We start from the raw sequence: 15,216 nt of genomic DNA on the forward strand, positions 1-15,216 counted from the left end.
GAACGAATGAATGAATGAACGAATGAATGAATGAATGAATGAATGAATGAATGAATGACGAGTGAGAGCCCTCTTGCTTGTGGACAATTTTTGGTATTGTTGGTGTTTCTCTCAAAGATTAAATTGTTGAAAACTTTACAATATTGACCTTGACCGATCCTCAGATCATAAAATAAGGTTACTGAATTGATGACCTACCAAAGGTTACTGAAGTGATGACCTACCAGGTGACGGTACAACCTTATCAGTGACATTGACCGATCATCAGTTATTTTAGATATATCATTGATGTAGCACTATGTTAGTTAACTACATTGTTTATACAGTCTCCACAAAAAAAGTGTCGGGCTTATTCTATTTTTAGTTTCAATTGTTATTTTTTTTATTTCCAATGGTGATATGTTCAGTTACAATGGTGATATGTTCAGTAACAATGGTGATATGTTCAGTTACAATGGTGATATGTTCAGTTACAATGGTGATATGTTCAGTTACAATGGTGATATGTTCAGTTACAATGGTGATATGTTCAGTAACAATGGTGATATTTTCAGTTACAATGGTGATATGTTCAGTAACAATGGTGATATTTTCAGTTACAATGGTGATATTTTCAGTTACAATGGTAATATTTTCATCTATAAATGTTAAATTTTCAGTTACAATTGTTAATTTTTCATTTCAAATTGTGATATTTTTAGTTTCAATTGTTAATTTTTCATTTCCAATAGTGATATTTTCAGTTATAATTGTTAAAATTAATTTTCAATTGTTAATTTTAATTTCCAATGGTGATGTTTTTAGTTAGTTTCAATGGTGATATTTTCGGTAACAATGGTGATATTTTCTGCTACAATGGTGATATTTTCAGCTACAATGGTGATATTTTCAGTAACAATGGGTATATTTTCAGTAACAATGGTGATATTTTCAGTAACAATGGTGATATTTTCAGTTACAATGGTGATATTTTCAGTTACAATGGTGATATTTTCAGTTACAATGGTGATATTTTCAGTTACAATGGGTATATTTTCAGTAACAATGGTGATATTTTCAGTAACAATGGTGATATTTTCAGTTACAATGGGTATATTTTCAGTAACAATGGTGATATTTTCAGTAACAATGGTGATATTTTCAGTAACAATGGTGATATTTTCAGTTACAATGGTGATATTTTCAGTAACAATGGTGATATTTTCAGTAACAATGGTGATATTTTCAGTAACAATGGTGATATTTTCAGTAACAATGGTGATATTTTCAGTAACAATGGTAATATTTTCAGTAACAATGGTGATATTTTCAGTTAAAATGGTGATATAGTCAGTTACAATGGTGATATTTTCAGTTATAATGGTGATATTTTCAGTTATGATGGTAATATTAAAATATAATAACTTTTAAAGTGTTTTTTGTATAGATTTGTAGTTGTAGTAGTAGAGTTGAATAATGACGAAGTCGAAGATTGGTGTTTCCTCTGTTTAATGATGCAGGTAGGTGTAGGTTGTGTCCGTTCGCAGACGTAGGAGCGACCTTAGTATGAATCGAAGGCTACTCTTTTATAATAATCATAATGTGCATCGGCCGGACAGATATATTTCCCCTAACTTAATAATTGGATACAGCCAGCATTACATGAACATGGTTTAGATAACATCCAAGTTGTTTAGAGAGCCGAGGTATATCTAGTTACTGGCAAATTGGCTACTGTAACATGTGTACATGTAGATATGATAATTTACATGTTCTATGTATAATTATATAAACTTCTACTGAACATATCACATGTACAGTACATTTCGTTTCTATGCTCTTGAAAATATTTCAAATTAGATATAATTTGACATCAAGCGTAAGCAAAATTGTCGAAATTAACACTTATTTTGAACAGGTAAATTTTACAGCTTAAATAAAAACTATGTAGTACAATATTTTCATGAACAATGGTGGTATTTTCAGTAACAATGAACCTTTCTATTGACAGCCTGCTCCGGTATATGTTACTTTTTCAGTTATATCTAAAGCAAATTTTCCTGTGACCATGAAAATATGTCAATTTCTTCTTTCACACCTAATTAGAAACATGCACCGTTAACACATCGTTATATTTTACATTACCTTGTCAATAGCACGATATAAAATATATAAGAAGATGAACTATCAATGACATGCTTAATTTTCTCTTTGTGATATTTGGAATGGAGGCTAAGGTTTATATTCACTTGCTGGGTCATGTTCTTCCCGGAATATCCACCATACTTCTTTGGTCGTGTTACTTCTAAAATATCCAGCATGCTAGTTGGGGGCTGTGTCTCTTCCCGAATATTGAGCACACGTACTGAAAGTTGCTTTCCCTTTATCTCTTAAAGCAAACATTCTTCGTATCAAATTCTCTGATGACTCTCCTCTCTCAGGCAATAATTCAGCATATGATTTACTAAGCTTCAAACTCTTTATCAGATGAGATAGTCTGTTAACACAGTGGACAGACAAACCCTGTCTTTCTTGAAAACTGGTTCAATTGAAACATCTTGTATCTTTTTCTGTGATTTAAAGTTACTCATTCAGACGGGCCACCTTCCGACCTTTTGGGCTACTAATGTATAATGTAATGTTATAAACATAAAACTGAAAAGGAGTTTATCTTTTGTCAACATCTGCCTCTGCATGGACCTCGTTTTCACCTGAGATAATCAGGTATTCCTTCGCTGATAGCTTTTTGAATGACCTCGGAGAGCTTGTTAACTTTTTTGAATGAACCTTTCCAAATCAATGCTCATTTTGGGCGACATTTCGACCTTCGTCTGAGCGAAAGCATTTGTTTCCCTTCTCTACTACTATTCCATTTTATTTTCAAGATTTAGCCGTGGTTATGCCTACACATTGCCCGCCTACTAGTTTGTTAGCCTGCCTCTGGTTCTGCTGCTTGTAAGTCCCCTTCCGTTTGAAAAACGGGGGGACTATAGGTTTACCCTCCGTCCGTCTGTCTGTCTGTCAGGCAATATTTGTCCGGACAACTCTTCCTAATGTACTTTTTCCGAAAAAAAATAATTTCAAAATGGCCGCCGACTTCTCATTGGTTGAGACTTTTCCGGACAACTCCTCCTAAAGTGCTACTCCGATTTTAACAAAACTTGGTATACATGATCAGTATAACATGTAGTTGTGCATCCCAGTTTTGCATCCCACATTTTTTTCCGAAAAAAAACAATTTTCAAAATGGCCACCGACTTCTCATTGGTTGAGGCTTTTCCGGACAACTCCTCCTAAAGTACTACTCCGATTTTAACGAAACTTGGTATACATGATCAGTATAACATGTAGTTGTGCATCCCAATTTTGCGTCCCACAATTTTTTTTTTTTTTTTTTTTTTCGAAAAACCAATTTTCAAAATGGCCGCCGACTTCTCATTGGTTGAGACTTGTCCGGACAACTGTTCCTAAAGTACTTCTCCAATTTTAACGAAACTTGGCATTCATGATCAGTATAACATGTTGTTGTGCATCCCACATTTATTTTTTTTTTTTTTTTCAAAAATTACTTTTTCAAAATGGCTGCCGGCTTCTCATTGGTTGAGGCTTTTCCGGACAACTCCTCCTAAAGTACTTCTCCGATTTTAACGAAACTTGGCATTCATGATCAGTATAACATGTAGTTGTGCATCCCACCTTTTTTCCGAAAAGCCAATTTTCAAAATGGCCGCCGGCTTCTCATTGGTTGAGGCGTGTCTGGACAATCCTAAAGTACTACTCCGATTTTAACGAAACTTGGTATACGTGATCAGTATAACACGTAGTTTAAAGAATGGGAAATAAATAGTTGCACTCCTGGGTCAGGCAGGGGACTTTGTATTGCTGTTGCAATACTATCCATCCTTGTTTCTGTATGACATTTCTTTGGAATGAGAAGGTTTAAGTTGATATAGTTTGTGATATAACAGATCTTCCGGGGTTGAAGCCTCTCTCATCAGCTTATATGGTAAAAGTTAGAGGGGCAACATATTTCAATTTCAATTTCAAAAAAAATTTATTGACAGAGAAAGATAGACAATAGGCATAGCCTAACTAAGTTTTCTCCTTAGTTACAACAGGTGGTAATACATACTAACAACCCAGAGAATGTAAAATACATGTATATTTGATATACAATTTATATACAATTTTCTTATAATATAGGAAGAAAACAAACATTTCAACAGTACAGAAACGGAGTGTGGATCAGGGACATTAGCAACATAGATGGGTTTCAATACGATGCAATCACTGAGTATCAGTAAGTACATGTGGTATGTCAACAAAAAGTAATTATCATAAGATTGCATAGTTTATAGCTAATGTTGTTTTTATTCCTTAATTCTATGTCTTCTTTTGTCGACATATATATATGTATATATTATATATTTTCCTTTGATAGTTGATATGTTTTTGACTCACTGAAAGTTAACACGTAACAGTATACTGACGTATTTAACATTTATGCTATCTCTGTAGTACTTTAAACGTTTCTGATGACGCTTGAAAAGCACGCACGTTTCTGATCACGCTGTAATAGTGTGCACGTTTCTGATCACGCTGGGATAGTTCACAAGTTGTTGTTGTCGTCTATATAATTAACATAAATGTTTACGCCCAAATATTTTACCTATATGTTGACGCCGTAATAGTTTACAGGTATGTTGATATGTAGATGTGGGTTTTTGTTGATGCCGGAAAAGTGTACACTGATGGCGACGCTTGAATAATGAACACGTTTCTGTTAATTTTGGAATATCGTACACAAATGGCGACGATAGATAAAAAACACGTTTTTGCTGAAGCCACAATATTTTCACGTTTCTGTTGATGCCGGAAGAGTTTTCACTTTTTTGTTGACGCTGGAATATTTTACACGAATGTTGACGCTGGAATAGTTAAAACGAATGTTGACGCTGGAATAGTGAACACGAATGTTGACGCTGGAATAGTTAACACGAATATTGACGCTGGAATAGTTAAAACGAATGTTGACGCTGGAATAGTGAACACGAATGTTGACGCTGGAATAGTTTACATGAATATTGACGCTGGAATATCGAACACAAATGTTGACGCTGGAATAGTTAACACGATTGTTGACGCTGGAATAGTTCACACGAATGTTGACGCTGGAATAGTTTACACGAATATTGACGCTGGAATAGTTTATATGTTTCTGTTGACGCCAGAACAGTTAACACGTATGTTGACGTTGGAAAAGTTAACACAAATGTTGACGCTGGAATAGTTAAAACGAATGTTGACGCTGGAATAGTTAACACGAATGTTGACGCTGGAATAGTTTACATGAATATTGACGCTGGAATAGTGAACACAAATGTTGACGCTGGAATAGTTAACACGATTGTTGACGCTGGAATAGTTTACACGAATGTTGACGCTGGAATAGTGAACACTAATATTGACGCTGGAATAGTTTACACGAATATTGACGCTGTAATAGTTAACACGATTGTTGACACTGGAATAGTTTACATGAATATTGACGCTGGAATAGTGAACACAAATGTTGACGCTGGAATAGTTAACACGATTGTTGACGCTGGAATAGTTAACACGAATATTGACGTTGGAATAGTTTACACGAATGTTGACGCTGGAATAGTTTACACGAATGTTGATGCTGGAATAGTTAACACGAATGCTGACGCTTGGAAAGTTTACACAAATGTTGACGCTTGGAAAGTTTACATTTTTTGTACACGCAGGAATAGTTTACACCAATGTTGACGCAGGAATAGTTTACACGAATGTTGACGCTGGAAAAGTTAACACGAATGTTGACGCTAGAATAGTTTATACGAATGTTGATGCTGGAATAGTTTACACCAATGTTGACGCAGGAATAGTTTACACGAATGTTGACGCAGGAATAGTTTACATGAATGTTGACGCAGGAATAGTTTACACGAATGTTGCGGCTGAAATAGAAAAAAAAAATACAATAGCAATGTACAATTTCTGTCGTGCGTGTCCCTTAACATGCGATTTTAAAATTTCCATATTATTATTCTATTAAAGGTACCTGCATTTATTATGATAAAAATCTTAACACCGGAAAAACTAGATTAAGGTTTTCTAAAGATTAAATGAAGAAGTTAGAATGAATGTCCCGCATGCCAAACACTTTTACCTTTACAGATATCTAAAAGATGATATATTTCTTTGTGCCAAACTCTTTCATGCAAAATGTATTTGAATATTTACCCAAAGATAATCCATGTTCTTTCGAAGTACCTTTGAAATGACTTTTCAACACAAACATAATTGATATGTATTAGTCATTGTACACCATGTAATACGCCGAGACAAAAGTTAAGGCTCATGGTAAGCAATAGGCCTATTTGTTAAAAGTTGTGATGACACTGCACAGCTGACCAATTCAAAGAAGTTATCGCTACGTTACACATTTTATGTTTATCAAAGGCTCATATATAGCCACACACATATTTTTCAGTCACCGTTGTAGATGAGTAATATCTGGCACATGACGCGTAAAGAACCTATGATTTTTAGTGATGTATTTAATGGTAAAAATAAGACAGATATAAGTCGTCATTAATGGACTTAGATAATAATTATAGAAAACATGTTTGTTTATAATCACAAATCCCATATAATTTTCTGTTCCAGTTTTGACCCTCCTATCGAAGTCTTGCCTGGGGATGAACTTAGAACAACCTGTACATACCAAACTGTTAGCAGAGACAAAACGACATTCGAAGGCGAAGGGACTTCAGATGAAATGTGTTTTGTTTTCTTAAGAATCTTTCCGGCAGCAAACACAAAAGGGTCGTTTTGTTTGTCCTGGAAGAAGTATGATCTATGTAAACTTTTTACTTTTCCATCAGAGTTCCCGGATATTGACGGCTGCAAAATTACATCAATGTTAAATCCTTTCCATCCAGACCTCATTAGTCTCATGTCCAACCTGAAGAAACTTTGTAAACCCTTCGATATTTGCACGCAAGAATGCAAACATTTTATCAAAGGTACATTATCGAATGACAAGTGTATCAATAGCGAATTAAACCAATTGTTACGTCAACTTTCCTTCCAACACCTACCCATCTACACGGAAGTATGGGCGGCCATTGATTCCTGTAAAACAGAGATTGAAATGGAGACTTGTCAAGAACAATGTGATTCGGAACAGTGAACAGACGTGGAAAATTCAAGGCTAATGAGTATTAAATTATTCTGTTAATGGAAATATCGATCAATTTAGTCACACATGGCTGTACAAGATGTTATGTGATTTTGTAGCATGCCTATTATTTTGTTCATGAATGGATTTTGTTATTTTGGTAAAAATATTGTTACGGAAGCATAGTAAAACGAATAAATTATTCTGCAATATTCCATTGTTGGGAGTGAAACACCAATCTGTCTTAGCAAAGGTTTGGAAAGTTGACACGCGCTTTGACGTCATAAGGATGATTTGTTTCTCTGGTGTCATACAATAGCTTGACCGTGTAATCAACCGTTACTGGACGGGATATTGTTAGATCGATGCTTGTTAATTATCCGGGGCTATTTATAGCCTTGACAACTAGTGGCAGCAGTCGATAAATTGCTGCTTTGCACCTTGTAAACATATATTTTGTCTAACTGTGCATTCATGGCTGTATGTTGTGATACTAGATTATAGGTATTGTGTAGTGAAGGGAAAAGTTCAGAATGCGTTTGTGGACGTTTGTGGACCTTTGTCTTGGTACATACAAATGCATTGCTTTATATCATCAAATGATAGGGTTTAATTGAAGAATTCATGAAAATGAAATACATAAAGTTATATATAGCAAATTTATAATATATGTGACATAAATTTTATAAATAGTAAATTTATTGTATGTGGTTCACACATCACACATTGCATTAATTGCTAAAGCTGTCACGCCGGTGTCCGCGTCTACGTATGCGTCGGCGTCAGCGGCGTCCAACCACTACTTTAAAGTTTTTGGGATCAATTTTTGGAAAGCTATGTCCAAAAGTATTCACCTCACACCCTTCTTATTTAGTTTATACATTCATTAGAGGTCTAGGAGTAATTATATGGCAAAATCATGCAGACAGGTTTTGTGATTTTTTCGCATTTTACCATTTTGTGAACTAAACTTTTTTTAGCAACCAAAATCCACTTTAAAGTTTTGGAGGTAAGTAAAAAAGTATGCACCTAACACCCTTCTAATTTGGTTTATGCATTTATAAGATGTCCAGGAGTGATGCTATGGCAAAATCATGCAGAAAAAAAATGTGATTTTTGTTTTACATTTTACCGTGTAATGGACTTAATTTTATTGGCACAAAAACCCTCTTTAAAGATTTTGGGGGTTAGTTTTGGAAAGCTTGTCAGTCCACACCTTTCTTATTTGGTTTATACATCCACTAAAGGTCTAGGAGTGATATTATGTGACATACAATTTCAAAATGACATGCTTATAGATACATAAAGAATGAATACATAGTGTGATTGCTGCCGCCGGCGAGCTTTACCAATCATTGATTGCACTTGTTTTATTATTGTTGTCAAGGAAAATATCAGTTAAATGTGCAAATCAACAGATACCATGCAAGAATGTACAGTATAATCTGTCTGGTAAATGGTAATATATGAAATATGGAGGTTTGCATCAAAATATTTTGACGGGGTTCAAACCACACGCAAATGTTAATATGCCATTTACAGTTTATCATTCACCGGAGTGCGCACATCAACAAGTCCTAATCAGAACATCAGAACATCAAAACATACAAAACTTCGTACTATGGTCACCAATTCAGAGACTCCATAAAATGTATGTACACCTTAACATAGAAACCCAGATGAGCAGGCCTCGAACTCTCGATATACGGCACCCACTCGCCTAGCCAGAAATACCCGCAGCTTTAATTATAGGGAACAACCAACCAATTGAAAAAATATATTTTGAAACAGCCCCTGTGTATAGAACATTGAGCCAAGGATAAAATGTTTGGCAGCCACTGATTGGCCAGTATGTTACGAAGTGAGAAAATAGATATGTAGCCTGATAGGTAACTATCAATAAGAAATGTTGATATAAATTTCTTAAGTCCGATTGGTTTTTTCCCCAAAAGTTCACGTAATAATAGTAAACAGGTAAACATTTAAGATTTTTGAGAATTTTTACTGCGAAATTCACCTATTTTCAAAATGGCTACCCTGGAGAAAATTTGAGCTGAAGGACCCAACTTTTGTTTTTGATTAGGTGTTATATCAGACCCTAAACTTTTGTTATAAACCATAATTGTCATATTCAATTCAAGAATTTGAATGAAATAATCCAAAACGTTAACACTAAGGTCTATGGGAAAACAATTGGTTGGTTGGTCTCTATAGCGCTGCGCCACCTCGGCGTTCTTAAACAAGATCGTTTCAATGGTATATATAACATAGTAACACAGATGATGAAGGAAGACAACGATAAATATAAAAACAAGCAAAAGCTAACGACAAACTTTTTAGCTCTTGCTGCTCTTCGGGAAGGTCTATATAGTAAGAGTCGGGCGAATATATTTAGTTCCTATCAATACTAACCAGCGCAGACGCCTGTGATAGATATATTAATTCTACATCAATAAATCCTAAGATTAATAATGACGATATGTTTGTAAACACACTTTCAATTCACAGATATCATCATGGGGTGTCATATTGCATATTACTGTACAGATATTCGACCCTCAACACACCAGCCAGGTTTGGACTGCTGACCAGTCACATACATTTGCTGTTGAGATTGGATTTGCACATATGCATATACGGCCTTACTATTTCTCCCTTATCAACCACAATTTGGAACGTACGCAGTGCGCCAGCTCGAATAGGTGTCCTTTTAACTGTTGTTCATCGATCTATAATAAGGTCTCTGACAAAAATGTCTTTTTCTGTAAAAGTAGTTAATATAAACGTAAACTGTATTTTGAACATGCAAATACTCAAAATGTCCACGATAACATACAAATACATTAACATCATTTGGACGACGACAGCTATAGAAATAACAATATATATGGTGCAAGAAAATAATGTTAGGTTGTAATCCTATAATACTGAGATACATCATAATAACCTTTGTAGCAATTGTTCAAACCAGATCATTCGTTGGTAATCAGTTATTGTTTTTTTTTTTTTTTTCAGTTATCAATTTTGAATGATGATAAAATTTTATCGGTTATTCGATTGACTGAGGATCGGTAGATTGTTGATGAACGGTTTAATGCCGAGTGGGCGAAAAATTTGGAACTTTAGCTGAGAAAGTCGTAAGGGCTGCACTGTAAAAAAATCGTTTACAGTTGCGATGTTGGTTGGTCCAGACCTGTGTTCGCATGTTATGCACATTGATCATGCTAGTTCGCACATATTAAATTTATCTTCAAGATTCTGAAGGCAGTAATTTGATTTGTTAATCGCAAAGGTTACCTGGATGTCGTCAGATCCTCTTTGAAACGGAGTGATAATAAGGATCTGAATTAGATTGTGTCATCACATTTAAGGATGAAACTGTCTTTTTTTGGTGTCTATGGTTGATATAGATGACAGAGCTTTGCAAACGTTTGTTTGCAAAGCTCTGGCATCTATATCGACCATAGACACCAAAAAAGGACAATTTAATGCTTATATTTACATTCATGACATATTCGTTTTGTTATTTTTTTAAATTGAAATTGAGCTAGCATAAAAATGCCAATATTCAGCGATTTCGTCAATGGGGTTCGACAAATAGAACAGCTGATTTTTTCAAAATTCATTTGTCACGTGCAGATTGGCAAACAAAAAAGTGCATTGAAATAATACGAAAAAGACAAAGTCTGTTCAATTTTTTTTATTATTTGTGTAACAATATTGTATAAAATGTCTTTTTGATACTTTTTAATTAACATAAAACGATTTACGTTAGTTACAAGTAGTTCCAGTGGGTTAATATATTCATGCGCGGCATGGATTGTTGTCACGTTTTTGGTGTCAATTATGGTCACGTAGACTGCAAATCGTTTAAGTTTATATCTGGCTTTACCACCAAAATGTAAATATTAAATGAATAGTACTCACGACAAGATCTCAACAGCGATATTTTCAGTAAATTTCAGATTGTGTTTTAATCGGAAAGGAAATTAATACCACTTTCCTGACCACGGATATCATTATATACCTTATAATGAGAAGATAGAAAGCTACTTAAAATTTCATAGCTCAGATTCTGATTATATCCAATGGATAACAGTCTCAAATAATTACTTAATATAGATTCAGATGCACTTTTTGGATGTGTATACTTACCTCCTGAAAACTCTAAATATGTTGATAATAATGCATTTAATTACTGATATTGAAAATGAATTACTTGATATGTCGAAAGGACACAAATATATTGCTCTGATGGGTGATTTTAATGCAAGAACAAAAAATCTTCCAGACTACTCTGTACCAGATCAATTTCTTTTATTCTCTACATGTAACTGAAAATGATGAATTATATGCATACATGTAAGATTTTGAAAAGTTACCATTATATCAAATACCTTGGGAACGTTGTAGTGAAGATAAATCAAACACGAATAATTTCGGGTATCATCTATTAGATCTTTGTAAGAAATCTAACTTGTATATTGCAAATGGAAGACATGGAAAAGATTGTCATATTGGTAATAATTAAAAACAAAAAAACAAAAACAAAAAAACAAAAAACAAAAAAAAAATGTAATGATGCCGGTCTATAGCTAGTTGATTATCTCATTGTATTAGCAGAGTTTTTTTTAGCATTATTGAAGACTTTGATGTAAAAGATTTCGAGCCCATGCTATCCGACGTTCATTGTCGGCTAGAATTCAATTGTACTTGTAAAGATAGTCACTTTGCCAATTATGCCCCAAGGGTGACTATCGAGGCAATTCATTTTGTAAAATGGAACTCGGACAAAAAACAAGAATTTTCAAACTATATTAATGAAAATGAAACTGGAAGACTAGCAGGGCTAATGGAAACTTTAAATGAAACATCAAATCAATCTGAAATAGATAGTGCTGTAAATGAGATACGGATCATGTTCTCTGACACGTGTAAATCAGTCTTTGGTATAAAAAAATGTTTACCCACATAGTAAAGCTCAACATAATACGGATAAACAATGGTTGTCACAAGGATGTGCCAGAAAAAGACGTCAGCTTAATTTATCAAAGCATAACTATAAAATGGTAAAAAATAATTTGAATAAAAAATGACTAAAGCATAAAGACAAAGAATATCGTAATACTATGAAAAATGCGTTATGGACTCCCAGGGGAAAATAGAAGGAAAAATAAGAAAAATGTCAAAACATGATCCAAAAAAGTTTTGGGATATTTTGAACATAATAGGCAGTTTTTAGAAAAGTGCCCATGTGGATAAATCTATAGAGGACATTTTTGATTATCTTAAACATCTAAACACTGACCATATAGTTAGCGAAGAGGATGAATTCCATAGACCAAATCTAGATGAAAACATATACGATACGTATAACAATGTTACAAAATGACATACTTTCGTCACACCGTTGTGACCAAATTTTGCAATCTGGTGGCGAAGTTTTTAATTTGGTTAACGTAAATATAAGGATTGATTGTCAGTTTTTTTGCTGGCATGGACTGATGCAATTGGTACATTAACTGCTTCGCAGTTCACTTCATTTGCACGAGGTTCACTTCCCTTAATCAGTCCATGCAGGCAACAATATTGACAATCAATCCTTAAGTGATTACCAAATGCAAGAAAATTGACAACAATAAATTGAATACTAATAACTAAGCCTCTTGTTCTCACTAGGATATGTTTCTGAAGAATGAGAATAACGATCAAAATCAGTCTGTTTCGTGGACAGTGATATATCTGGTCTGTACGAGGCTCAACGGGTACTAACTAGTCAAACTATTCACAAAAGACCATGAATGATTATTTTGATTTCTCCCTTTCTCGTGTTCGAATTGATATCTCGTGCTTACATGTTTTACTTGCCCGTGCACGTACCTAAACAGTCAAATCCTTCCATCTACAAACCGTCATTACAGGTCTGAGTACCAAAAAATCATCCTACCTACACATCGCCATTACAGGTCTGAGTATACCCACAAATCCTCCTACCTACACACCGCCATTACAGGTCTGAGTATACCAATAAATCCTCCTACCTACACACCGTTGTTACATGTCTGAGTAACAACATATCCTACCTACACACCGCCATTGGTATACCAACAAATTATACAAACCAACTTTGGCCTGATAAAGACCTTGATGAGATGAGGTACGCGATTCCGTATCAACTGTAGTAGAGACATTGAACCGTAGTCATAGGGGACTGCCTAGGCCTGCTGGCCGAGGAACAATGTAGCATGAACCTGCAAAGGGCGAAAGGGACATAGAAGAGAGTGTTAAGACCGGTAACTAGCTGACTCACCCTTTGACCCTTTTGAAAAGAGAATGTTACCGCATTGAGGTTAGGAGTTAAAGATGGGATCATTTTATGTTATCAGTAATGCAACGAAGGAAGATGGCCGAAGCTTGTCTATACTGGAAACCTGGTAAACACATTATACTACTTAAACCTCTGCTTATAACTGTAATTATAGAGCATTACTTACTGTATTTCTATTCGAAAAGGTTTTGCATACAAGGATTCCTGAAAATCTATCTCAACTTCATACATTTGCGTTATCTAATCTTAAGGTTATTTTACATTGAGAAACAAGAACTTAATGGTCTTAAATGAATACCGCAATTGATCATCTGGTCAATGAAAATCAACGCATTCGCCACACCGTTCACATTCCCTCAATGCGAAAGCGCTAACACTAACCAAGGATAATAAAATCGATATAGTGTGATAGATAAATATTGTATCCAACTTATAGAATATGATGTTTGGAAAGTTTAATGTTAACCAACATATTAAAAATATTAAAAATGGTTTGCAAGCTTCATAAAAACTATCAATAGCATAGTACCATTAAATGCGGTAAAATATAATAAAGCACAAATATGTAATTTATAATTATATCATTTGCAATTTTAATAAGCGGACTGCTGTTAGCAGCGGATTCGTTATTCGAATCCTCAAAAACGAATTACGAATCCGCTGCTAACTTCAGCCCACTATTTTATACGACTCTGGAAGATAAGTAAACATATTTTTTCTATGTTTTTCGCACCATAACCAATGGGGGAAAATGCTAAATATCTACACAATTTTTTTCTGAAACCTATTTGAAATCAAATATCACCATCCTAAAGACAGAATTAATCTTGTTTTGACATACATGTATGTTGTGCATTAAGTTTTTCAGCAATCTTACCTTGATCGGGAGACACCATTTTTCGCTGTAGGTAAAACTAAATTTCTTACGTAAACACACTTTCGAAAATCCGGAACCAATTTATCAATTTTATTTTTAACAAATGTAAAGCCTGTATGTACTACTTCATAATGAATATACCAAGTATTGTGTACATTTACTTTTTTTTCATTTCTTTATGGATATCATAATACCGGCGCTATTTGCTTAACAAAAAATTACCATTGCCAGGCCGTTTTTCTGTGATCTGCTACCTTAAATCGTATTGATATCTTGTTCCGACTTCAACGACAAAAAATATTTACTAGAAGAGTCATGCAAACTTGTTTTGCATACAAGCAAGAATCAAAACAGCACTCTGTTGAATACAGTATTTCCTTGTTTATTTGCTTGTGTAAATAAAATGCTTTTTCCTCTTTTATTAAGTTATAATTATATGTCTGTCTTTTTTAATGTGGGGTAGGTGAGTGGGTAGAAGGGTGGTGTTTGTTTTTGTTGTGTTTTTTTTCACAATATCTTGAATACTGTCCTTTCTGACGTGCTAATAGATTTTTATTGATTGAGATGAATTGGGAGCAGAGGAGGCTATCAAATTTTCCACAATAAATAGAAAAATATTTGGAAACAATCGCACACGAAACTTACCAAGAAGAATTGAATTGTTCTCTGTTAAACAGAATTTCAGCTTTGTTGAATGATTTCAGATTTTCAGATATCACAGAAAAGTGAATGATCAAATTATATTTAAAATCTTCCTTTGAAAATTAGTAGAATATCAATACAACAAAATCTACGAGGGGAAAAAGGAATAGCATCAAGTAG

General features: G+C 34.3%; 1 protein-coding gene across 1 annotated transcript in view; it reads left to right on the top strand.

The window, feature by feature from the left end:
* The window catches only part of LOC117316561 (peptidylglycine alpha-amidating monooxygenase-like), a 46,439-nt gene extending 39,035 nt beyond the window's left edge, over positions 1–7,404 (top strand). The window contains exons 8-9 of the mRNA XM_033871207.1: positions 4,183–4,279; positions 6,676–7,404. Of these exons, the coding sequence (XP_033727098.1) occupies positions 4,183–4,279; positions 6,676–7,201 (623 nt within the window). The 3' untranslated portion in view covers positions 7,202–7,404. The remainder of the gene's footprint in view (positions 1–4,182; positions 4,280–6,675) is intronic.
* Positions 7,405–15,216: the final 7,812 nt, after the last annotated feature.

This window comes from Pecten maximus, chromosome 2 (assembly GCF_902652985.1).
Source record: "Pecten maximus chromosome 2, xPecMax1.1, whole genome shotgun sequence".
Taxonomy (NCBI): Eukaryota; Metazoa; Mollusca; class Bivalvia; order Pectinida; family Pectinidae; genus Pecten; species Pecten maximus.